Source organism: Melanerpes formicivorus, unplaced genomic scaffold (assembly GCF_026170545.1).
Source record: "Melanerpes formicivorus ecotype bairdi unplaced genomic scaffold, bMelFor1.0.p_v2 SCAF_33, whole genome shotgun sequence".
NCBI classification, from domain to species: domain Eukaryota; kingdom Metazoa; phylum Chordata; class Aves; order Piciformes; family Picidae; genus Melanerpes; species Melanerpes formicivorus.
This window is the reverse complement of record NW_027142385.1, coordinates 836,677-862,464: the sequence shown is the minus strand read 5'-3', so window position 1 is coordinate 862,464 and position 25,788 is coordinate 836,677. Positions and strand designations below refer to the sequence as shown.

Below are 25,788 nucleotides of genomic sequence, written 5' to 3'. Positions count from 1 at the left end.
TTCCCTTTGACTGATTTATACAACCTCTTGTCAATCACAGGGACAACATGTTCTTCAAACCGCCTCTCCTCTTTTCCTTCTCTTACTCAAGGGGACTGAGGAATGTGTCAGGAGAGAAAGAAAAGTGATATATCAGGAGCACTTAGCTCATTGCCACATCTAAAATGCATTTACTATTGCAATCAGCCCCATCTCCTCAGAGCATTTTCCTTCAAAGCAATATGGGAAAATTTACTGAAAAGCAAATTTTGGAAGGCACCCCTGTGAATGATTCCCAGCCAGCCCATGACTTCAGGCAATGTTAGGTTGTGTTGATGGGTTCCTGTTGTAAATAAAGCAGAGGTTAAGGATCACTGGTCCCATGGACTAGGCATGGGACTAGGTCTTGACCTGCCTATGCCCAGTGCATGGTCCCATTACAGCCTTGTTGGCTTCTCCTTGTCTGTAAGATGAGGATAACACTTCCCCACATCACGTGGATATCTTGAGGGTAAAAGCCATTGGTCACATAAAGGTGCTCAGACATTACAGTGAGAAGGGACAAAGAAGCTCATCCACGTGTGAAGGAGGCACCTCCCCAGAGGACTGGGTTAATGCAACCAGACGCCATCCCACTCTGTCCTTCCCATCGAGCAAGCACAGCCAGACACCACAGGCTCTGCATATGCTGGTGGTTCTCGTCTCTCACACTGTAACATCAAAATAGCTCATAAAGCAGGCAGGCAGAGCCGCTAGTTAAACTAGGATGCTGCCCTGCTCAGCTCTGGCACAGGGCTGACGCCGCGGTGGGAGGGGACGTGCCTGTCTGCATGCCCGGGGCGGCTGGAAGCTGAGCAAACCTCCAGCGTGCAGACTTTGCCTGCTCCCCAAATCCCATCTGTTGTCCCATGGCAGGGCTTCCTCCAGCCCAAGTCTTCCAGCTAAGTATAGCTGTGAAGGGCCATCCTGAGCAGTTGGCCTCGGAGCAGCAGGGAGGAACCTCTTTCTGAGGGAGAAAGGGTTGAAGTGATTGTCCTCTCCCAGAGGTGATGCTGCTGCCTTTCCCTCCCTCCTTTCTCCTGGGAACTGAGCTCCTGCCACTTGCACATTGAGCAGGCAGTGCTGTGAGTTTCTGGGATGAAACAGGCAATACGGTGTCCTGTTTGCAACTCAGCAACCGCAGAACAAGCAGGAACAACATCTGTGGGTGAAACCCTCAGAACCATCTCTTTGTGGAGCACACAACATCCTGAGCGAGGCTGTACAAGCACAGGGAAATGCTCATTGACTGATATGAAACCTGGAGAGGCACAAGCAGGACACGCTCCGTTGTTTGAAGATCCAGCTAAAGAGCATAATTCACCCACAGTAATGAAACCTCATTAATCTACAACTCTTAGCCGACTGCTCTGCAGAATGTTATTTATATTTAACTCAACACACACCACAGAATCCCAGCCACGACATAAGCAGCATTTTAACACATCCCTTACGGATGAAACCTTTCTCTCTCCATTGCCAAACCTGGGGGCTGGCAGGCACCCAGACCTTTTATTCTTAGAGATGTTATTGTTCTCGCAGACCTAAGGTTAATCTTACCCAAGGATGAGGAACTACGGTGCAGTTGCTGAACACCAGAAAGGCTCCTGCTTCTTTATTGCCCAATATTCCAAGGCAGGTTGACTGCCACATGGACACCACCCAGTTTGCTGACTGCAGCACAGACCTCCAATCTGTTCTGAAAGCTGTTGCACTGTTCTTCTCATTTAGGCTGGGAATTGGGTTGGAGTCACAGCAAAACAAAAATGAAATTGCTCACATTAGTGAGCACACAACCATTAAAAAGGCCACCATTTGGGTGCCAACAAACACATCAAAAATCAGCCAATTTCTGTGACCATATGAGGAGAGGGTGAGGGAGCTGTGGTTACTTAGCCTGGAGAAGAGGAGGCTCAGGGGAGAACTTACTGCTGTCTACAACTACCTGAAGGGAGGTTGTAGACAGGTGGAGGCTGCTCTCTTCTCCCAGGCAACCAGCACCAGGACAAGAGGATACAGTCTCAAGATGCACCAGGGAAGGTTTAGGCTGGATGTTAGGAAGAAATTCTTTATAGGGAGAGTGATTGCCCATTGGAATGGGCTGCCTGGGGAGGCAGTGGAGTTGCCGTCACTGGAGGTGTTTAGGAAGAGACTTGATGGGGCGCTTGGTGCCATGGCTGATTAGATGGTGTTGGATGATAGGTTGGACACGATGATCTCAAAGATCTCTTCCAACCTGGTCTGGTCTGGTCTGGTCTATTCTATTCTATTCTATTCTATTCTATTCTATTCTATTCTATTCTATTCTATTCTATTCTATTCTATTCTATTCTAGTCTGTTCTACTCTATTCTATTCTGTTCTATACTATGCTATGCTATGCTGTGCTATGCTATGCTATGCTATTTCAAACCTCAGGAATGCACAGAGCTCAAATGCAAACGGCATTTGCACTCAGGCTGATGTCAACAGCCATCAGAAATTTTGCTCCCTGTTTTCTTCTAGGTTCTGGTCAGAAATTTTTTAGCACTACCCTGTTTATTAGCATGCTAGATTTGTCCCATCAGAAGATTTGAGTCAACGGTTGTTTGCCCAATTATGAAAGTCTGCGTTGAGTCATTTCAGGTTGGCCTCTAAGACTTTGGGAGAGCATTCAAAGTTACTTTTTCCCACGTGTTAAATTTTCATGTGCACTAAAAAAATGAGTTCAAAATACAGTTGTAAAAATAAAATGAAAAAAAAAATCCAACCCCATATCTAAGACACAGTAGCACAAGCTACAAGTATAAGAAGTTGTGTCATCCCTCTTTCAAAGCCTTCTCACCTACTAGTCTGCTGCTGCCTCCACAGCAGCAACTTTCCCTTGATGCTCATGAACTGCAGCTTCTGCTCCAAACCTCACCTTGTCCTTTGTGATTGATAACACAGCTCTGCTAAGCTGCATGATATTTGTGTGCTTGTGCCTGCTTTCTTTGGGGTACTTAAAGGTTTGATGGCAAAAGATGAAAAACCACAGCATGTCCTGCTCTGGGACAAAGGTATGCAGGCAGGTGAGCAGCAGAAAAGCTTTATCAACTGGAAGCTGATAAAACTCCTGGTGTAGCACACTGAAGCTATATTACTCCCAGATTCAGCTGGCTCAGAAGTAAGAGGAAACCTCATCTATCAATTTTACTTGCATAATGAAGAACAGCATTTGGCTGTGGGATTGGGAAGCAGATTACATCTCCTGCAGGTCAAAAGAAAGCCCCTTTGCCCGGTGCTACATCCAGTCTCAGTACAGCCACTTTCCCATGGAACCAGGAGCAGCTAATGGTGGCTGGACCTTGCAGACTTGGTGTTCAATTAGCACATTACTGCAGCTTTCTTAGCACAGAACCCCAGTTTCCAGCTGAAAGTTTGGCTGGATTTTGCAGCAATTGGAACGTGACCTTTACGTGTCTGAAAGCACCGCAGCTGATGTGACACTGTATCAATAGTTCATTTGCAGTGTGACATGATGACAAATCCCTCTGCTTCACAATCAAAATGATAGTGCTGGTTTCCAAAGGGAAATCTCTTTGGGTAGACTTCTGGATGTGACACAGGGCTGGGATGCAGAAATGAGTGGGGGATGCGAGGGCTATTCTGTTTTGCCATACAAGTTGGTTTGGTTTCTGGAAAGCGAATCAGAGCCGCAGGGATTTCCATTAGATGATGGCCCAGATTGCATGTGTATTCAGTGTGTGTTATTAACTTTAGCTTTCTAATAAAAAATATATATATAAAGCACTTATTTCACTTCCAAAGAGTCTGCATGAACAATATCTTCCAATTTCTAAGCCATGCAGACCTGCATTCTTTGAGCTTTCCTTTGAATTTCTGTTATCTCCAGATTCAAAGCAAACTTCATTTAAAACCAGGGAGTTCAAATCAAAATCACAGAAAGCCATAAACTTCACACGGTATACCTGAAAAAAAACAGTAAATCACTTCTGCCTGGCCCCATCCCAAACCCACAATGGCTTTGACATCCAGCCAGGTGTAAGCAAAAATATCTCGGATGCTAGCTGGACCTGTGGAAAAAAAACACAACGTGGAGTTTTGATTTAACAACAAAACCCTAACCAGATGATTTTTGCACGGTTCAAAGGATCACCCTAAAGACATCAGCTGAGCCAGGGCCAGAAACTAGAAAAAAAGAGAAGCAAAACCTGTGCAAATGGGACTTAATAATCAGCTCAAATTTACACAAGCCCACAAGTAAACACCGGCAGAGCTCATGAGTGTGATTTGTACTTGCCCCGGCTCCTTCTCCCATTCAGCAGTGCACTCTGAAGGATGCAAAACCAAGAGACAGCTCCGAGAGCACAGCAACAAAAAACACTCTCGGATGAGGCACATGCAAATGGAACTGAGCAATGTGCCATGTGCTCCTGTTTATTCCCATCAGATGCTTGCTGCTGCTTCAACACAGCAGCAGGACATTAAGACATAAAGATGCTGCTCTCCAGCAACAGCATCTCCCACCCCAGCACTGCCTGGATCACACCTAGGAGGTATAATTCTTTGAATTAGCCCTGGACTGCATTCTGCTGTTATGTTCAAATTCATAAATACATCTAGCAGCAGAAAGAGCAGCAGAAGGCAGCCTGCCAGCCAGCACCAAGAAACGGTGGCCAGACAAGACCTTGTATCTTGTACCTTCAGTTTTGCCAACATCTGCTTCATCAAAGTGAAAAGACACTTTCAACCCACAGCAAAAGCTCCTGTCTACAATTTCTACACTGCTGCTCACCAAAGTGTGAAGACATTATAGACTGGTAAGTGCTTTTGCAGACAGTATATCCATCCACTGGAGAGCGAGGTTAAACAAATACAGTAGCCAGAACATTATTGTTGGCTGCATGCTCTGGTTCCCAAACTGCCTGTTTCTAACTTGAACCAGCAAGGTCCACTACGGCAGAGCTTGCACATAACTGTGGGCCAAGGCTGGCCATGGGGTGCTGCAGCAAAGCAAAACAATCCTGTCCAGAAGGTTCAGCCAGTAATGAGTAGAGCAAAGGGGCTTTTGTTATTTTGATCTTGGTGTTTTGTTTGGTTTTGGGTTTGGTTTTTCCTTTTGGCTGGATCATTTAAGTTGGGAGCAGCTGAAATGTGCATCACACTTTAGGATGTGGTCTTACACATATTCTTATGATGATATTAGTGGATCCATTATGATGATATTAGTGGATCCATTATGCTGATATTAGTGGATCCAACTCACTGGATTCAGTGTTGCTGGTTGGCACTGCTGTGAGGCAAAGCAACTGTATCATCCCCTCCTTCCTTCCCAAAGCTGGTCCTATAAATTTGCTTGGGTGAAGAAGGCATACAGCTAGTTAGAGAAAGCCCCAAAGCAACAACAACAAATCCCTAAAGCACTTCAGCCTGGTGAAGAGTTCTCCATCAGGACAGCCTGCTGGCTGAGGTGAGATGCTTAGAAACACTTGGGCAACACTTCTAATAGGAAGAGAGATGAAGAGGACAGAAAAATTAAATCACATATTTTTCAGCTATAAAGGAGGGAAAAAACCCACAATGCTTTGGTTTCCAGCATGGTAGGATGAGACCCTAAATGTCCCAGTACCTAACCTCAGCTCCCCTGGACTACCCCAAGTGCAGAGGGAGCACAGGAGCAGCTTCCAGAAGATGTGAGCTGATGCAGGTGCTACCAGGAGCACTGAAGATCGTTCCCTAAGCTTCTCTCATGGCTGAAGCAAACAGCCCTGCAGTGGTTAATGTCAGTCCTGGCCACATGATCACATTAAGGAAAGGTCAAAAGAGTGATTTTTCATTTAGAAACATCTGTGTGTTTAAAGAACAAAACTTTCTCATGTGCAGAAAACCAGAGTTAAAGTCATGCTTTGCAGCTTTGTTTGGGGTTAGGGACCATGTAAACACACTGTGTAAACGACACACAACCCTCCCCACACAGCTTTTCCATATGCACAGATCACTGGGGGTGCAAATCTCCCACTCCCTGGCTCCTTTTTCCTCTCCACGCTACTCAGCTCCCCACACCATACTCCCAGCCAGCCACCCAGTTGTTGTCCTTCCCTATAGGATGACGTACACATGCCTCTAATCCTAAGGGTATAAGTCTGCTCTGGGCTGTCAACAGGCCTTAATTGGATACATCCAGGGAGATGATACATTGGGAAGAGGCCCTGAATTTAATAGCAAGAGGGAAGGCTGCGGTGAGGCTCCTGGGGAGTGCGGCAGGGGGGACTGGAGTACAGCTACCATATGCTGTCCTGGGGAGCTGACTTTGGTTGCACCTCAGCAGGCAAAGCCTTTCTTTTTCCCATCCAACTCAGCATCCCCACCCCGATGTGTACTCGTGGAGCCAACCCTGTGGTGTGTTTTCCTTAGTACCTGAAGGCATGACTTGTGGTGTGCAAATCAGAAGATTCCTCCTCTCTTCACTGGGCCTTTGCCATTGAAACTGTAGAGTAATAAAACCACCACCATGCCAACACATTCCTCTGAAGGAGTTGGACCATCAAGAGAGAGTCTGTAGAGCAGCAGCCACTTGCTTTCTCCAGCCTGTGCACATCTCCACGCAAGCAAAAGTTTGTTTGCAGGTGTCTGGGGAAGCCCATTGTTTCCCTGGAAGATGCTAAGGGACTAGAACATCTGTCTTATGAGGAAGGGCTGAGAAACCTGGGGCTGTTTAGCTGGAGAACCATAGAATGGCTTAGGCTAGAAAGGACCTTAGAGACCATCTACTCTAACCTCCTTGCCATGGGCAGGAACATCTCACAACTAGACTTGACTGCTCAAGGTCTCATCCAGCCTGGACTTGAACAACCACCAGGGAGGAAGCATCCACAGCCTCCCTGGGCAGCCTGTTGCAGAGTCTCACCACTGTCATACTGAAGAACTTGTTCCTAAGATCCAGTCTAACCTTACTTTTCTTCAGCTTAAAATCGTTTCCCCTTGTCCTGTCTCTAGACACACTTATGAAAAGTCCCTCTGAAGCCTTCCTGTAGAATCCTGTCAGGTATTGGAGGGCTGAGAAGGCATCTGATCAACATTTACAAATACCTTAAGAGTGGGTGTCAGGAAGATGGGGCCAGTCTCTTTTCACTGGTGCCCAGTGGTAGGGCAAGGGGCAACAGATACAAATTAGCACCCAGGAAGTTCCACCTCAACCTGAGGGAAAACTTTGATGGTGCTAGAGCTCTGAAGCAGGCTGCCCAGAGAGGTTGTGGAGTCTCCTTCTCTGGAGACTTTGAAAACCCATTTGGATGTGTTCCTGTGTGGCCTGCCCTAGGTGACGTCGGTTTAGCAGGACAGTTGGACTAGATGATCTCCAGAGGTCCCTTCCAACCCTCATCATTCTGTGACTGCCTGTAACCTCAGAACAGCCTTGGCTGATCTCATAATCCTCAAACTCTTACAAAGCCAAAGACCACTTGGAACACCTCATCCTTGATGTCATAAGCTAGTAGAGGAGCTTGCAGAAACTCCTAGCTGCCCACAAAAGAAGTCAGTGGGGGGACTAAAGTATGAGCCTTGTCCTCTTTGTTGGCTAAAGAAACTCAGGGCTCCTTCAGCCACACTGCCTCCCAGCAGCAGGCTGTGGGAGGATGAACTGGGAGCGCAGGGTATGGAAGAACTCACCTCTGCCAAGACTCAGCCTCTCTCACCAGGAACAACCACTGGGAAACAGTTGAACAACCACTGGGAAACAGTTAAACTCCCACACAGCGAGATTTTCCTTTGCCAGAAGGTAAGGGTCAGTGTAAGCACAGCACAGTGCCCCAGGAACAGATCTGCCCTGCTAGATGAGCAGAGTTAACAGATACATTTGGACGGAAGTAAGAAGAAAGAATCATAAAATCAAAGACTGGCAAGGAGTTGAAAGAGACCTCTGGAGATCATCTAGCCCAACCCTCCTGGTAAAGCAGGTTTGCCTAGAGCAGGTGGCAGAAGAAGGTCATCTCTACCCTGTGCTTCAGCTGCTTCTCTCTGGAAAGAGCCCTGCCTTCTCTGAAAGTGATGATGCAAGAGTGAATTAGCAAAAACAAAAGGGGAAAAGTGCTAAGTGTCAGGATTTTGGCCCAGTGACCAAAATGGCTAAGCAGAACTTGATGTTCTCCTGAAATCAGGGCTTCTCCCAGTGAGTAGCTACATGCACAGACAGATAATAGTACTGATCATGCAAATAACCATCTCCAGGCACACATTGCAGTTTGCAGCTGGACCCTGGTGTGATGGTGCAAACCCAGAATCAGGACAGGCTCTTGCTGGTTGCTGAGGGAGCTGAGTCCCCTTACCAAACAAGCAAATCACATTGTGTTACCTGATTCACCACTGCAGTGACCTCAGAGGAAACAGTGATCTTCCACCTTTACAGGCAATGCTAGCGTGGATTTGGGGTTCCTCAACAGCTCCAGCTCCAACTAAGGCAGCGCAATTCAGGAGACATTTAGAGCAGGTCGAGAGTTTATCCAAAGGGTTCTCAATGTGCTTTGATTGCTGTTCAAAGCAGACACTCACTGCAGGTGGGCACAGAGTGGTTGATACATGAGCCCTTCAGGACAGTGGTGGGTAAGCACCATCCTCCAGAAGCCATGCCTTGTAGAGACATCTCAAGATGAACACCCTAAAATTCACAGGCATCCAAAACACGAGGTCCCTAATGCCAATGTGGGCTAAGACGCCCACGGTGCTCTGCACAAGTAGTGCAGACAATCCTGCATTTCAAAGGAAAAAAGAAATTCTTTGCTCCTGGCATGAGAAAGTTTACTTTCAGCTTAAAAGAAATGCTGGTGTGGTTTTGGGGATGGCATTCCACTCTGCTCAAGAACAGCACCATGCCTGCCTGTGCCTCTGTGGCTTCGTAGCTCCATTACAATCCTGGAGAGCTCTGTTTACATATTTCTCATGTTTTCTTGTGCAGAACATGGAACCAAATTACATAGTAGACGCCATTAAGCTTCACTCTTGCACCCATTTCCATCCCCTCCTTCCCAACACTTGTTTTAATCTATCCAAAATAATCGACTGGGTGTTTTGTTGTTGTTGTTGTTTTTTTTCCAGTGCTCTCAAGCAACTGGCACTGCTTCAGGCAGGTTTATTTGCTATTGCTCGGGGAAATCATCCAAAAGCTGGTGAAGCTACATGCCAGGGGGGCAGGGAGAAGACGGCCGGGGCGGGGGGTGGGATGAAAAACGCCGAGGACCCTTCAGGCACAACAAAGCAGATGTGTCGCTGCATTTATGCAAAATCACTCTGCTCTGAATGGAGAGGGACCCAAGACAAACAACCCGGATGGGATGCAGGAGAGCTATCCCACGCTTACGGCTGGACATGCTCTGCATCTAAAGGCATGTCAGCAGCAAGAGCAGACAGAGAGACTGGCAGGTTGAGGGGCAAGGGCCGAGGAGGGGGGTCTCCTTTCAGAAGATTGCATGCTAACGAGCACCGCCGCGGCGGTGGGGTCCGGCTTCCCAGCTCGCTGAAGCCGGGGGGGGGGCGGTGGGGTGGGGTGGGGGGGGGTCGCCCAGGCGGTTTTCTGTTGCCGCCTGTAATCTGGGTGGGTGGCTGGGTGTACGGCAGATAGGACCATAAAATGGGAAGTTAATTCCTAAAGAAGCACATAATCGTTATTATCCAAGACAATATTCCTTTCTTGCCTTCCTTCTTGCCTCTAGCAACAACAAACGGCGTGGAATCCTGCGCTCGTTCCGTTAGTGGTAAATGTCTCCTGGTCATAGGAAGATGGGACCAATTTCCGGCACCTGAGGATTTTTGATTTGACCTTCATCTCTGGAAAGGTCAGACTGAACCTCTCTGAGAGCACTGATGGCTGCTTTGCTCTCTGCATCATCCTTTGTTTCTTTTATCTATTTTCTCTACAGTGCACAAAGGGAACACAGTGTACCAGCCCCTGGTACTCACTGTTCTGTTTCCCTTAGATGACTTGCATATGTGCTCTTGAAAAATTATTCTAAAAACTAAGGGGGGAGGGGAGTGGAAAGAAAACAATATCCCCTGAGTGTTTGGCAAAATTGCTTGGAATCTCCTCTGACATCTCATTGTATTCTCTCCGTCCTTCCCTTACACAAATCAGCCAGAGGCTATGACACCAGCCATGGGGTCTGCTGGTTTACTTCAGCCAGGAACAGAGGAGCACTGGAAGGCATGGGGATGGAGAGATAGAGGCAGGGAATCACTGTCTGTTCTAGCAGGGAGCAGGCAGCAAGGTGATGGGCAGGACCCCCTTTTCTCCAGCCAGCTCTGGATCAGCTTCAAGGGTAATGCTCTTTCTCAGCCACCTCTCTGCAAGTGATCCCTTTTCAAGCCAGCCTACCTAGAAATCCCATTTCACATTTTACTTTGTTTCAGGGACCTCACCAGAAGACTGATCTCATTCCTGAGCAGGAGCCACGGCACTGATGTTAGCACACATCCTTGCAGCATCACCTTGGTGCAGACCCTTCGCATGGGCCACCTCCTCCATGGAGCCAAGGCAGCAGTGCATACATGGGACTAAGGATCAGTGGAGCTTCTTTGGCAGAAAGGTTGCAAAATCCAGCTTTGTCAGTAAGGTGGAAAACCAGGTTTCTAGCACTTAAAGGAAGGAGTTGGTGGGACAGTTTTCCAATTCTTTTGTACTGGGAATCTGGCTAATCTGTGCTGGGATAGAGACTGATTAATTCACAAACAGGATGACGTGAGGTGGCTGACAGAGCTAAAATGCAGATTGAATGACCCCAAACCCCTTCCAGGTCTCTGCTTCCAGACAGTGACTCTCAGCAGACCCTGAACAGCTTTCCATTTACCCAATACATGAACATTTCTCTTTCGAGATGTCCTGAATTTCCTAAGCTTGGGGAGGTCAGGGCTTGATACTGCCCAGTGCCTGCAATGTCTCTGAAGGATACTGAGGTTTAATCCTCAAACAGTAGCATTACCTTTCTGTGCTCCGGTTTCCACCTCTATTAAATGGAACAGAAATCAAGCAGTGTGGCTGTGATAAGGCTTAATTAATCCCTGTACACTGAAAGAAAAAATCCAACATTTAAAATATCAACACTTAAGAGAGGGAAGGAGCATTCCAGACTGAATTTGCCTGACGGTCAGGGCCAGGCTCATGACGCAGCTCTCCAGCCTTCAGGCAGAAGACCAAATTGGCTGATCTGTAGTATCCGGGGGAAGGCTGAAAGAACAACGAAGTTTTGGACCCTCTTGAGCTAACTTTAGACTTGGAGACTCTGTAACCTAAGGTGAAGCCCTTTGGTGGATCAGCCAGTACTGGAAATATGCTCAGACATGTACAGCAAACCTCCATTTCTCTTGTGACAGCCTCTGCATTGTCCACTTCATCTTTTTCCAGAGCTGTTCTCTGATCACTCCTGGTTCCTCCACTAATGGTTTTTCTTAGTGGGATTCTGCCCTCGTCCTCCAGACATTAGTGGTTCAAAGCCTGGGTCGACTATAAATAACAGAGACATTTGCAAAGCAAATCATCTTATTAAAAATGGGGATTTTTGTATCCCTCCAACCACAACAAAACTCTTGCCACTGGAGAGCAAGGGGACTTGGCTGTGAATTGGCAAGTTCAAAAAGGGCCACTTGCAGAGCCGACAGACACACACCCTCCCTCTTCTCAGCAAGATCACCCCAAAGGAAAGGAATGGCTTCTCCATTAAAGGTTGCAGGTTTCCTCTTTTCCCACTCCTGTTCAAGATTACTCTGTTTGTTGGCTTTGCAGAGTCTTTGGGGGATTATCTTCAGCATTATATTTATTGGAGGGAATAAAGCGGTGTGGCAGAGAACTTCATCATCTTTCTCTTCAATTTTCTAACGTTATTTGCTTGCCACTCTTGGAGCCCTTGCTCTCCCTTGTTATTTCTTCTAGCATTCAGGATGTTTTTGTGCTCCTGTTTCTTTATGTGGGCAGTTATGGACACACTGCTGGTGGAAGAATAGGTTTGTTGCAGTGAGTTTGGACGACTGCAGTTGTGGGAACTGTACTAGGGGCAGGAGGGGGCCTCTGTTTGTGGGAAAGATGTAATAAGAATCCTCTTCCACAACTTCTTACTCCATAGCTGCCCCTGTGGGGTACCCAGAGGAGAACAGGGTGTGTTCACCAGTCTGGAAATGAGAACGAATCCCAGGATGTGTCTGTGCCCAGCAGCCTTGAGAAAGAGTCCCTGATGGTTAACTATGCCCAACTGTGCAGCTTTTTCCATACAGGGGAAAACTGAGCTCAAACAATGGCACAGAGAGAAAAAAAACAACAATATCTGTATGCATATGTATGTATAATTACTTGGTCTAAACTACTTCTGCACAACTGGGAGGGAAAGCAATGAAAGACATAACTGCTGAGAGCTGGCCCTCCAACTCACCAATGCACACACCAGCTTCCAAGTCTTGAGCACAAGCTGCTGTGACAGGAGTAACAAGGTCAGAAACAATGCACCTAAAGAGCCATTAGTCCCTTTTTATAAGTCTCCATTGTAAGTGCCCAAAGGCAAGTGGCACATGAATTGGTTCTCCAAGAGCAGGATTGCCACCGACAAGAGGCAAGGAGAAACAGCATCTCCAGCCTCCTGTGGTTGGTCTGTACCTGCCTGTCTCTGCTCCTCCCACCCAAGCCATAGAGCAGCCCTCCTGAAACAGGCCTGTCAGAAGTTTTCTCCAAAGGCATGTCTGTAGAGGAAAGGCACTTTAGGAAAGTATCCAAATCCTCCCTTATGAGTACAACCTAGTCTAGCAGGAGACACTAACATACAACCTAGTGCACTCCCCCAATGTAAACTGTGGCAAAATAGAGCTGGTGTGCAATGGGAGCACAGAGGCTGAGTTGACTAAGGCCACTGCAAGACCCTGCTTTCTTGAACTCTACAGGACAGTGAGCATTCACAATTACCTGATCCACACTGCATGCTCCTGCTTAAGACTCCCCCCAGTGCAGCTTCACCAGTGACAAGACAGCAGGGATTGTCCAGGTAGACCTGGAGCTGGCTTTTTATACTCATGCCTTGTCAAGCCAGGTGTGCTTAACTTGGTGTCAGGAAGCCATGTCCTACCACTTTCTGCTGGTAATGAAGATGTTGACCCTAGCTGGGTACAACCTAGACAGGGAAATAAGTCCCTGGGGATTTCCAGTACAGGAAAAAATTGCAGCTTTTCACAACCCAGATGAGACGAAGCACCCTTTGTCTGTCTGTTTGTACCTACTGGATCTGTCCTTCAGCTAGCAGAGATCTGCCCAGCGCTACTGCATTTTTGTTGTCTTTGCCAGCACACACCAGCTGATGACTTAATGCTAGCATCAATAATCTTTAGCACAAGAAAGGCCCTGAGAAATAAACAGTGCTGTAGAAAACCCCACGCAACCAGCACATCAACACTGATGGTATTTCACACGCCATGGATGGCAAGGAGAGGCTGTTTACAAACTCACAGCAAGAGCAGCAGGGAACAGAGCAGCCCAGGATTGTGCAAAACCCTAACTGCCGAATGCCTCCTGCAGCTGACCACAGGTATTGAGCAGCATCTGCCTGGAGATCTGTGGAGGATGTCAGGTTAGAAATCAAGCAGTAAAAACACCCTGTATGGTGCTCGCATTTCCGCGCCGCTGCATTGCTGCTGACTGCTCCTCTTTGGCTCCAAATATGATGCTGTGAGTGCTGAGAATATTTCTTAATCAGCACTGAAGGGTGGCTGCCAGGAAAGTAGAAGTAGCTGTCTATCAGTCTTGCTTCTGTAGAAAGAGTGACTGTTGGAAGTCGGGGCAGGGGGGTGGGGGCTGCCTGACCTTTCCATTTCTCACACATGTGTCTCTTCGCCAAGTCGGCGTCGTTCTTTGTAAGCATTTTGTTGTTCAAAACAACTCTTACTCTGTGAACTCTTCTCCCCCCCCCCCCCCCCCCAACCCCTCCCGTAGTATATTGTCATTCAACAGCCTTATACTAACAAGTAAGGAGCCAGCATGTAAGATCTATCTCAAAGTAAGTGTGGCAGCTACTGCTAGGCAGCAACCAACTCTGCAGGAGTGGGCAGTGTCTTGGGTGAACTGAGCAGATGGGTGTGGGGTGATCAGTTCCAGGAGCAACTCTACAATAACAAGAAAATGTTCTCATGCTCAGAGAATCACAGAATCATAGAATGATTTTAGTTGGAAGACACCTTTAAGATCATCAAGTCCAAGTATTAACCCGGCACTGCCAGGTCACCACTAAACCATGTCCCTCAGCACCACATATTCGTGGCTTTGAAACCCTGCCAGGGATGGGGACTTCACCACTGCCCTGGGCAGCCTGTCCCAGGGCTTGACAACCCTTTTTAGGGAAGAAATTGTTCCTCACCTCTAACCTGAACCTCCCCTGGTGCAACCTGAGGCCCTTTCCTCTCACCATAAACAATCCTCCAATAGCAAACAAGTGCATGCAGGTAGAGATTGCTGAGAAACCCCACAAGAACAAACCAGCCTGTGATGCCTACAGATCAGAAACAGTCTAGGCAAAGCTATGACAGTCACGCAGAGGAACAGGTGTTGAGACATCTAATGCTGAGAAGCAGTTTAAACCATGAAGGACATGCTTAAAATGCTTTAAAGCACCCAGAGAGGGCTGGGGCAATTGTGAGGAACAGGGATGGCTAACAAACAGGCAGCCTATGCATTCTGTATATTGCTGTGCACTACACTCAAACATATCTTTCATGGCATTCTTGATGAGAAGCCAACACAAATACCACTCTGATTAATCAGGAAACTACCCAGCAACAACACGAAAAGTTTGCACAACACCAACAAGCACACAACCGACTCTGAAAGCTATCTGGATGAGGAAAGGTGCTCCTTTCATCAATACAAAAACCCCCAAAGGCTCAATGCTTGTGCAGATAATGAAGCCAAACATGTTTACACACCAGTGATCATTACAGGCAGTGATTAGAGGAGATCTCAGGTTAATTTTCATCTCTGCTGGCTAACAGACTGATGACCTGCTGCCCCACCTAACCTCGCTGGAGTGACACATCAGGTGCTTTCACAAGCCGACCAGGCTCTCTTGTTCTTTGGGAAAACAAAGACTTTCTCAACATATATGATTAAAAAGGTCAATGAACCCCATGCTCTCCAACTGGTGTAATGGGACCAGCTGAGCTAAAGCGAAAATTCCTTTTGCTGGAAGTAAATAGCACACTGTTATCTCCCCAGGGGCCAGGCAATAACAGGAGGCATGTTCCCATTCACTCTGCCAGTGTGTGATATGTTAGTGGCTCTGCCTATAAATACAACAGCTTCTTCTTTTTTCTTTTTTTCAGCAAGGCTGTGACAACTTTGTCTCATCTGGGTACAACAAACAAGCCTGAGTTGTGGCTACACAGCAGGGCTTTCTGCTACGTGTGCGCCTGGTAGTGTTTGTTCCACCATGGGACCACGTTACCTATTGCATGGTGTGGTTGCCTTCCTACCAGCGCATCATGAGATAATCAGGACAGCTCTCCTCAGCCTTTGCACAGGGATAGAGTGCTGGGGGACAAGGACACAAAGCAGCACCTGTACTGGAGGCAGTGGGCTTGGGACTGTACTACAGCACAGGGAGCTCCAAGGAGAAAGGAGTTGCGAAGGCACTGGTAGGGGTCCAGAGGAAAGTTTCTTTTACAGTGTGAAATAATAAATGAGCCCATGACAAAAAGGCAATACTGGGCTCAGGATTCTGTCCTGGTACTGTGCCAGCTAACCACGCTTTGTGCAGTTAAAACTGACCTGGTCATTAATTTGTTACAGACTTGTGCAATGTGTACATGGCCAAGTCTCTTGGATAAAGACGTTTTCTCCTGCAAGCCAACTGGAAGTGCTTAGCATTTACTACTCATGGGGAAATGTGCTTGTTGTATCTGTGACACAGCATTCCTCTGCACTGCCCACTCCAGGCACCTCCCAGACAATCAGACCAGAAGAACAACTTTGCTACATCAAACCATAAGTCCACCTAATCCACTGCTCTGTCTCCAGCACGAGACAACAGTGGCTGCTGCCACATACAAGGCAGCTCTTCTATATGATGATCCTATAACAACCAATGTGGCCTTTTCTGAGTCAGGTTGCATCTGGGCTGTTGCAATGTGGACAGCTCTGCTCCCCAGGCATTTATCTAAGGTCTTTTTGAACTCATTTGGATCTAATTCAGGGAGACAAAAGGAAAAGTTATGGTAACTGGAGCTATTTATGTTACAAAGGAGACATGTGAGAAAGGGGTTAAAGCTGATGAATGACTTTGGGAATGGACAGGACCTTTCTCAGAATAGAACAATAGGGTGCTTTTATGATACTGGGAGACAGCAAACACAAAACTGTTAAAAAAGAAAGAACACTCTATTGTATTATTCAAAACTGGCCTTCAGAACCCATCTCTACATGCTACCCTGTGCTAGCTGCAGTCAGCCTGAATAGTCCTTTGGGTGATGTTAGTCTAGTGTTTAGGTGATAACAGTTGAGGTGAGTCCACAGCTTCTTGGATCAAGCAGGCCTCAAACAAAACCAGTTTTTAGTTGGGTGATAGGAACTGAATTTCAACTGATCACTAATAATCAGGCTCAGAAAGAGGGAAGCTGCTGTCAAGGGCCTTCCTTGGTGAAGCATCAAGTTAACAGGCAAGAGTAACAGCACACATGCATGCTGACCATCTAGTTATGCTCATAAGCATTGCTCCTTGCTGAACTTTCCAGGAGAGGAAAGGCAGTAGGCTTTCCTTACCTGGGTTGCTGCTGGCTGACCAATGACCACCCATCCTGGACACTGCTGGTCACTGTGATGTGAGACAGAGACATTGGAAGCCCACTGATCAAGGAAGCCTTTGGGAGTGTAAACACCACAGTCTTTGATGCTGGTCATTTGCTCAAATTCCTCACATACTCCATCACCATCATGGAAATAGCACCTGCTGGGCTCATCTGCCAGGAGAAAGAAGAGAAGAGAAGAGAAATCACAAAGGACTGGCTATACATATCTGCAATCCAGTTCCTAGGAGCTGATAACATCAGTGATTGTGTATCTGCTGGAACAGGTCCCTGGGAAGTGAAAGTGTTGGTCATTTCTAAACAATGGTATAGTGGTTTTAGTGATGCCAAGCAACAAAATCAACTTTTCTATTGGGCAATTCCCCCAAGATATTTCCTAATGTAAGGGGTTTCTGTTTATTTTCACCCATCTCCATTTAAAAGGATGGACAGAAGAAAGCAGAGAGAGAGCAAACACATCGAGAGACAATGTGGGTGTTGGCATAAGTCCACCAGCTTGGGTGGAAAAACGCCAGCAGAAGGTCTGGTCTACAATGTTTCCTTTTTGGTTTTCAAAAGATATCTACAAAACAACAGCAGCAGCAACTGCGAACGCAGGGAGGGTGAAAAGTGCCAAGTTCACAGCTGTAGTGACCAATGGGCCAAACAGACCTGGATATTCACAGAGCAGCTACACTACACATAGCGTGAGGCTCAGCTTGCCACATACACACATGGCTTCAACCAACATGACTCAGATCTGACCTGAACGGATCAAAAGCAGCAGAAGACTTTATTATCCTCGTCCATTTATTCCGTGGCTTCACTAATGAGACTGCCAACAAAGATGCCAAATTTTTGAGGTTGTTTCTGTAACACTGGCCCATTAAAAACTGAACTGAGATCCATCTACTCTTTTCAAACAGACTGCATAGCCATAATGACTTTCAGTCATTAGAGTACTCTGTGAAATGGAAACCTTTGACCTGTTGGTATCCTATTTTGTATTGTATTATCATTGCCAGTCCCCAGAGGTATCCAGTTCTGACAGCCTGTTGTATTTTTGTCTGGCAAATAAGCCTGCTGGAAAAAAAAAAGAAAGGGTAGGAAATTAGCCAGAGCTGCTAGCTGGACTGATGGAAGTGATCCCCAAGGAAAGGTCCTGTCGGTAGCATTGGACTATCTCAAGTTAGGTGTCAGAAAACCCAACGGCTGCTCAAGTTTGACCTACTTCCAAACTACTAAATCCCTTGTTTATTTTACCTCTGAAATACCACTATGAGCCAGAACAAAAAGAAAAAATAAAAAGAGGATCAGTTTATTGCAATTCAATTATTTAATGACTTTCACTCCTTTCCCCTCCCTTCCTCCCAGTCCCCTGTGCAAAATTTCAGGTCCTTATGAGAATATGACTTTGAAAGAATGGAAAAGTCTATCAGGGAAGAATGTCATTATGGTTTCATTTCATCACAAACTCTGAGGACAACTTGTGTACATGGATCAGTGTGGGGAACTGTGTATCTGCTGGGCCACTGCTCCAAGCTGGTGAAAAGAACCAGCATGAATCTGGAAGCTGTTCAGCTGATGAGTGCAGCCCTGTGTCTGAGCAAATATTCCCAGGGTGGGCAAACTTCTTGACCCTTCTTGTCACATCTTAAAATCTTCATATGGCTGGGAGCTACCAAACATATACCACACACCTCGAAGAGCTTGAAGGGAGGAGGGCTTGGGAGACTGCTCTACAGTCAAGAGATGACAAAGGCTCCCCGGGGTGTCCCATTACTCCACAACGGGAGGGGCCTTAGTGGATGTGCAAACGGGCCCTAAAGCAACTCAGCAGTACTAGCCCCATCCCCTCACTTCCTTGCCTCCTCCCACGGTCGATTGCCCAACCACCCTAATGCCAGCAACATCCATATCAGATAAGGCTATTCCATATCTGGGTCTGACCCAAATGGGAACATGTGCTTGAACTGCTCATGAGTTCTGCGTGCCCCAAGAGCCCCACATTGGACATCCCTGTAATATACCTTATTTCTCTGCAGGGCTTATTCATGCTGGCACACTGCTACACCAGTGTGGTGAGACACACTCTGTGCCTGGCCAGCTCAAGAAAAGGGCAGAGTGAGCACATAACTGTCATGGCCACAGAGATAAACTCTTGGTTCCCTCATCTTGTCCTTCTGCATCTCTTGTTCAGCTCCTCTCTCTGCAGCCACGTATCAAGGCACAGGCCAGGACTCTGCTGAACCCAAGAAGAGCAGGATGAAGCTAAGCAGCTCACCCACCTCAGAGCACTATGTCCCACTTTGAGTGAGAGTCTCAGCAGCAATCTCTGAGAAATATTCAGCCCTGGAAAGGCTGTGGTCAGCAATGAAAGATCCTCAAACCCAAATCCCAAGCAGAGGAAAATGTGTATTTTTGAAAGAAGAGTTTCTTTGTCATTTTATGGAAAGGGGCTTGATGCTGGAAAAAGTGGGAGGGGGAAAGGAAGGAAAATAGCTCCCATATTAAAAAGACCCAGCCTCCAGTCTGTGAACATATGCAGAGTCAGATACACAGCTCAAGTGCAACACAGCAACACCCCCACACTGACAGCAGCTCTGACACATAAACTCCTGTGTGCTCTCTTTACACAGCCCCAATGCAGCCACCCCACTGATGCAGACACACACCCCAGCCCTCACAGCCTAATTTTAGGCTAATTTTAGTCAGTGTTCCCCTGGCCTTCCTGAAGCTCTGACTTACGTTCCTGACCAGCACTGAAGTAAGCACAACATTTATATAGCCACATCCTCCTGCACTGGCTCCAAATGTTCCCTCCTAATGTGATGATAAATGTAATGGGCTTCTGATAAGATCATGTGTTTGGGATAAAAGAATACTCAAGCTCTACTCCAGTCCAATGACTTAATTCATACTCACATGGATGGGAAGGCAGCCTTTGAATAGCTGAGATCCAGGCCAGTGTGTGATCCTAACAGAGGCTAATTTGTTCCTGATTATGCTTAAGACCCCAATAAATCTGTCTGCTCAGAGTCTGCAAAACCCGAGGGAGGAACCGAATGCAGAGATGGAGATGCCTGAATTAAATGGAGACTGCCTCAAGGATTAACAAAGTCTTACTGAGCTGTGCTGTCCTGAGCCCTGCTGAGCAGGTCCTGCAGTCCCTGCACCCTACCCTGTGTGACTTTGCTGCCTGGATGACACTGTGCACAAAGGCTGAGAGATCAGGTGCCTGCTGGCTGAAAACTCGTAGGGAGAGTGCCTTTGCAACCCCACTCTTAAGGAAGATGTATAAGTCCTGCTGCTGCCACACTGTCCTGAAACATGTGATGTATTGGTGAGAGGGGAAGACCTTTCATGCTTCCTTGTTATGAGTGATGGTAAAGGGAAGGACTTCTTTAAATCCTTCCCAGATGCTGGTGAAGTGAACTGACAAGGACATCATCTGGAGTATGTCCAAAGAAAGGCAAGCAAGCTGCTGAAGGGTCTGGGGCACAAGCCTCCCGAGGAGTGGCTGAGGGAACTGGGGTTGTGCTGCCTGGAGAAAAGGCAGCTGACGGGAAATCTAGCTGTGCTGGGTTAATGGTTGACTTTACAACTTTGAAGGTCTCTTCTAATCAAAAGGACTCTGTGATTCTATTCTATGACTCTGTGATCAACCTACAGCAGCCAAATGTGGTGCATCTCTGGGTGGCCTTCCTTCCATGGGTATTGAGCACCAGTTCTGACTCCTGATTCTTTCGTGGTCTTGGGTGCTTGGTAGCCTAGAGGCTGGGCTTTACATTTTCATGAGCAAACTGAAGAATGACCAGATTGCTTCTTCCTACTTTTACTCTCACAAAATAACAAAACAGGCTTCTTCTCTTTTCACAGTGGTGTGAACACAGCCCAGTTAAAGCCAGAATCCTACAGGCTCAAAGCTGGGCACTGGGCAGGGCAGTGTCAGGAGTAGCAGATTTCTAGGAAGCAGTAGCCAATACCTCTATTTCCATAATGGTATAAAATGTCTTTCCCATTCTCTGTTCAACTGCTCTGGCATGACATGCATCCAGGGCCTTGGTAATAGGAGCTATTTTTTTGCCCCCACAGAGGTCTATAGGCTCCCAAGGCCTGGTGAAGGTCATAGAGATGTACTGGTCCCCCATGGCCTGCATCATGGACGATGCTCATCAATGTTGTGAACATCTCAGTTCAAACTTGGATATGGAAGAAAGGAACAGGAAGGAAATCTGATTTGTCCTCAAGAAAAAAAAAATACTTAACAGCTTAAAACACAGCTGCCTGGAAGTGCAGTGTAAATCTCCACCAGTGAAGTGTCTGCAGGCAGAGCACCAGGCAGCAGGTGCTGAAGCATCCTGAGCTGAATTTGGGGAGCATCTACTCATTCAGGCACCCTGAGCTCCTTTTCCCTGACAAAGCACAAAATGTTGGGGCCATATCAAAGTCCCTCTCTTGCCCTTACTTTGGGAAGAAGAAGTCTCTGGTTCCACAAAGATTTCTGTGACATGTGGGTATCCCTGGATGCTCCATAGGTGCTGTCAAGCTGGAGAAGGGGGATTTGTTGGGGAAACAGATTAGCAAGACCTGGCCTGCTTACTACTACTGCAGTTCATAGACTCACAGAATGACAGGGATTGGAAGGAACCTCTGGAGATCGAGTCCAACCCCTGCCAAAGTAAGTTCACCTAGGATAGGCCATACGGGAACTCATCCAGACAGGTTCTGAAAGTCTCCAGAGAGGGAGGCTCTACCACCTCTCTGAGCAGCCTGAAAAACTGAAAAACTGTGACTCAAGATTGAGAATGCTCTTGGTGCTCTTGTCTGTTGCACCAGAAAATCCATCTCTCCTTGCTTCTTAAGCTGCCCAAGGCCAGTGTAAAAGGAAGCCTTTGGTATGGAAATAAACCCCCTTCTTCTGGGATTCAGACAAGACAGGATGCATAGGGCAAAGCAGGGGATTTAGGGAGGACCTGGGTGCACCTGCCAGACCAGGTGTGGATGAGCAGGTACCTTCCCATCACAGGAACTTGTTTGATGTGAGGCTAGAACACCACCAGCGAAATGAATGAACCCTGGTACAGACATGCAGGACAGACACTTCTCTGTGACAAGCAGCCTTCCACCTCATTAAAAAACATCAGAGAGATAAAGAGATCCAACTCATGGCAAAGGGCACATCCTCTGACCGGGCTCTTCATGTCTGAGCCACAAAGTGCTGGGGACAGACACTGGGGAGAGCTTCCTGTTTTCAGCTCCATCACAGTGACTGGCATCAGCATAGTCTTCTTTTGTGCAATAACTACTGCTTTTTTTCAAAAGGCTAGACAAAAAGAAAAGAAAAGGAAAGGGGGGGGGGGGGGGGGGAAGTATTTTTAAGCTCAGCTGTTTACTTGGGGATGTTTCCAACTACAACAAGCCTCATGCCACACAACTCTGTCCGACATAAAAAATAATAAAAAATTATAAAGAATGGGGGGGGGGGGGGGAGGGGGAGGGGAGGGAAGGAGGGACAAAAATGCAGAAGCATTGTCTCACAGTAACAAAATCTTGGAAGAGAGAGAGCTTCACATTTTAACCCCTGAACAGACTTCCCAGAGGTGTGCAGACACAGTGAGGGCCAGCTCGCTGGCTCACCAAAACCAGCAACTTCTGCAGAAGCAGGATTTTACCACCACATCACTTCATTGGCATCTCCAGCCCTGGCCTGGATGAGAGGAATGATGGGGATGAGAGGACAGATGAGAGGAAGCTTATCCAGAGGTTCCTATCCCGGAAGGAGAAATGATTGCACTGCAGATCACAGGAGCCCAGCAGCCGAGCAATCGCAGGACCTGCTCCATTTCTTTCTACAGGAGTTTCACCTTTGGCTTCAGTGGGAAAGGAGTGAATAACATGGCCTGCTTCCAGGATATCTGCTAATCTCTTCTTTAATATTGAAGAAGCCAGAGACAGAGATATTTCCTGCTACAGCAAAATGTTTGAGTGTTATTTTCCTTCCTGGATGTTCTGATTTGCAAAGAGGAAAACCATTACAGAGAGCTTGGGCAGACCTTTCCCAATGAAGTTGCATATCAATACACTGTGACATTTTCCTTCAATGAAATAAACCAGACACCTTGGAAACGAAGGCAACACAATGTTGCAATCTGCTGTGGAACATCCAGGGGCCTCGCAGGAGGCTTTTTTTCCGTGCAACATGACAGCGGTGTCTGAGCAACTCCCGACCCGGGCAGGCAGGCATCAAGCATTTGCGGAGCACAGCTCCCTGGAAATTCAGCTGCTTCATGGAAATGCATTCCTGGGCTGGTCCTTTGTCTGGCATGGCTCAGCTCATCGGTATGATATAGTGGTTGGAGCACAATAATTATGCAATTGATCTGTGTGCTGCAGACAGATACAATTACAACTCCCTCGCAGAGCCCCGCACTGAAATTTGATATTTCACCTCCAAGAACATGAGCCTTTGTCGCTTCAGCAAAAGGATATTTTCCATCACTGGCAGTGGTACTAAGACCTTATCTGCTCTGCAGCTAGCCAACAGGAGCCAATGTGGCCTTCCCTCAACCCTGGGCAGCCAGCATGTCCTAAAAGCACTGCTCCAGGCATCCTCTTCTCCCCTAACCTTGTTTCTCTTACCTGAGTGTTTGAATAAGTCAGAAAAGAGGTGCTGAGAATATTTGGATATTTCCTCAGCTTGGAGACTATTTGACAGAAAATGTTGAGGCCTCTGTCACTCAAGGCAGCAATGTTGCAGCCACAGGAAGACTGGACAGTGGGGTCCTTCCCAGCACCTTCCCAGGGGTACTTGCGTGGGAGACTGGGAAGGAGCCCTGGCGAAAACCCCCCAGGGGTGCCACTCACCAAAGAAAACAAACTGCTTGTTTGTGGATGTGGTTGCATGCTATTGCAAAGGAAGGTCTTCTGCTCAGCATCATTCTCTAAGCACGGCAAGTTGCTGTTGAGTCACAGAGGATGCTATAAAGAGGGAAGTATGACCAGCCATGGAAGTCACTCTGATCCACAAAGAGTAATGCATGAAGGAGGTAACAAGCAAAGGAGTAATTCTTCTGTTGGGCTCTCATTGCAGCTGTGTCCTAAAAACCAAAGCTGGATTGGGCTGGGCTGGAGTCACTGGCCTAGGGAAAAATGCAGGCAAATACCACTGCAGCCCACATTCTCCCCCACAAAAAAGCATCTGTCCTTTGTGTTTTGCTGCCTGAGATGCCTGCTCTGCTCTGTGGCTCAGCTGGCTCTGCTAAGATTGCACTATTAATGATGACAGTCTGAAAATCACTTTAAGAGACTTCATGACGATGCTGTGATTACTGACTTGCCAAATGGGTGCTTAGACATTTTAGAACATGTAGCCACATTCCCATGAGCTGCAGGAAACAGTCAGCTTCAAAGTATTTGCCTTGAGCTGAAGGATTCACACAAACAACATCTGAATAGCCCTGGTCAGTAAACTCATTGCTATTTGCTATGAAATTCTGCTATAGAGCCTCAGCTTCTCTATCAACAGCAATACTCTTTCCCAAGCTCCTTGGTCAATGCTTTAGTCTTATTGATGCCCTGCGAGATGCTGAGTTTCTCTTGCAAGGTGGCTTGGTTTCTCCCATGCTGTTGTTCTGCTGAAAGCCCTCGGCAGGGTCAGCCAAGACCCTATTTAACATTGGTGAAAGGCGGCGAAATCATCATTCGCTGCTGCGTGGGGCCAGGGTTTGGGCAGTCAAAGCCCCGTCCCTGTGCAGGGGTATGAGGGAAGGAGGGAGGGAGGGAGAGAGGGGGAGAGGATGGGAGCCAGGCATGCTCTCAAAGCATGCCCACAATGAATATGGATGGTCATCCATCAATTTATTTTAAGCACATTACTTCTCTGTCAGAAAGGGGAAAGGGAAAGAAAGAAAAAAAGGGGAAAAAAAAAAAAGGAAAAAGAAAGAAAGGAAAGAAAAGACATATAAAATTAGGTTTGTGTCACTCATTTAACACTGCAATTTCCCCAGAGGATTATGCACCAAACAGAGATAGCAAGCTCATGAATATTAATCATTTCCCTGAATGCACTGCAGCCCGCCAAACAATAAGATTAGGGGAAAGTGCTATGCTTAATTTATGGATAATGGGAGAGGTAAAGGATAGAGCTCCCACAAAGGTAAGGCTCACAGCTGGAGGGAGAGGCCTCTGAAGAGGAGAAGGACAGATCCAGATTTCTGAGGTAGCAAAAACCCATTTGAGGCCAAGCAGGAGCCAAAGGAGAGGTGTTTAAGGATCATTGTCAAATTAAAATCAAACTTCTTTCTGAGCAACCACTGGCAACTAATGCTTCAAACATGCTGGAAACGTGGTGAATTCAAGAGCTAGATACATTCATTTTCTCTGCTCCTCTGCTCTGTGCCTTTGTTTTGTAGTTTACATCCCTGAGGCCACGATCCAACAACCCATGTTGGGTAGACATGTGTCTCCACATGTTCTTCAGTGGGACACTCGTATGTGGAAGGCAGCAGAAATGCTGCCCTGTTGTGCTGTAACAAGGCTTTAGTGAAGAGTCCCTTGCAAGCAGAGAGAAGGTGCAGCAATAACAACATCAATACAATATGATTGAAAGCCTCATAAATTACCAGGCAAACTGAGGGGTTGATAAGACCATAGAACCACAAATGGTTTGGGTTGGAAGGGACCCTTAAAGGTCCAACTGCCTGCAACTTGAGGAAGTTGCTGAAAGCCCCAAAGAACCTGACCTTGAATCTTTCCAGGGACAGGGCACTTGCCACCTCTGGGCAACCTGAGGCAGTGTCTCACCACCTTCAGTGTAAAAACTTCTTCCTTCTGTCTAGCCTAAGCTCTGAAGCTTCTTACCAGCAGTGATTCAATGTCTATCAGTCTCAACTCATCTCTTTTCATATTACTTTCTCTCCCCCTCCCTTCCTTTTTATTGATCTCCACATATTTTTTATTATATCCTTCTCTTTCTTCAGCACTGGTGAGCTAAATC

The 25,788-nt window shown here is 47.0% G+C and overlaps 1 protein-coding gene across 1 annotated transcript in view; it reads right to left on the bottom strand.

Annotated features, from left to right (window-relative positions):
- PAPPA (pappalysin 1) overlaps positions 1-25,788 on the bottom strand; it is a 210,725-nt gene that overhangs the window by 68,765 nt on the left and 116,172 nt on the right. The window contains exon 10 of the mRNA XM_068155635.1: positions 16,768-16,964. Within this exon, the coding sequence (XP_068011736.1) occupies positions 16,768-16,964 (197 nt within the window). The remainder of the gene's footprint in view (positions 1-16,767; positions 16,965-25,788) is intronic.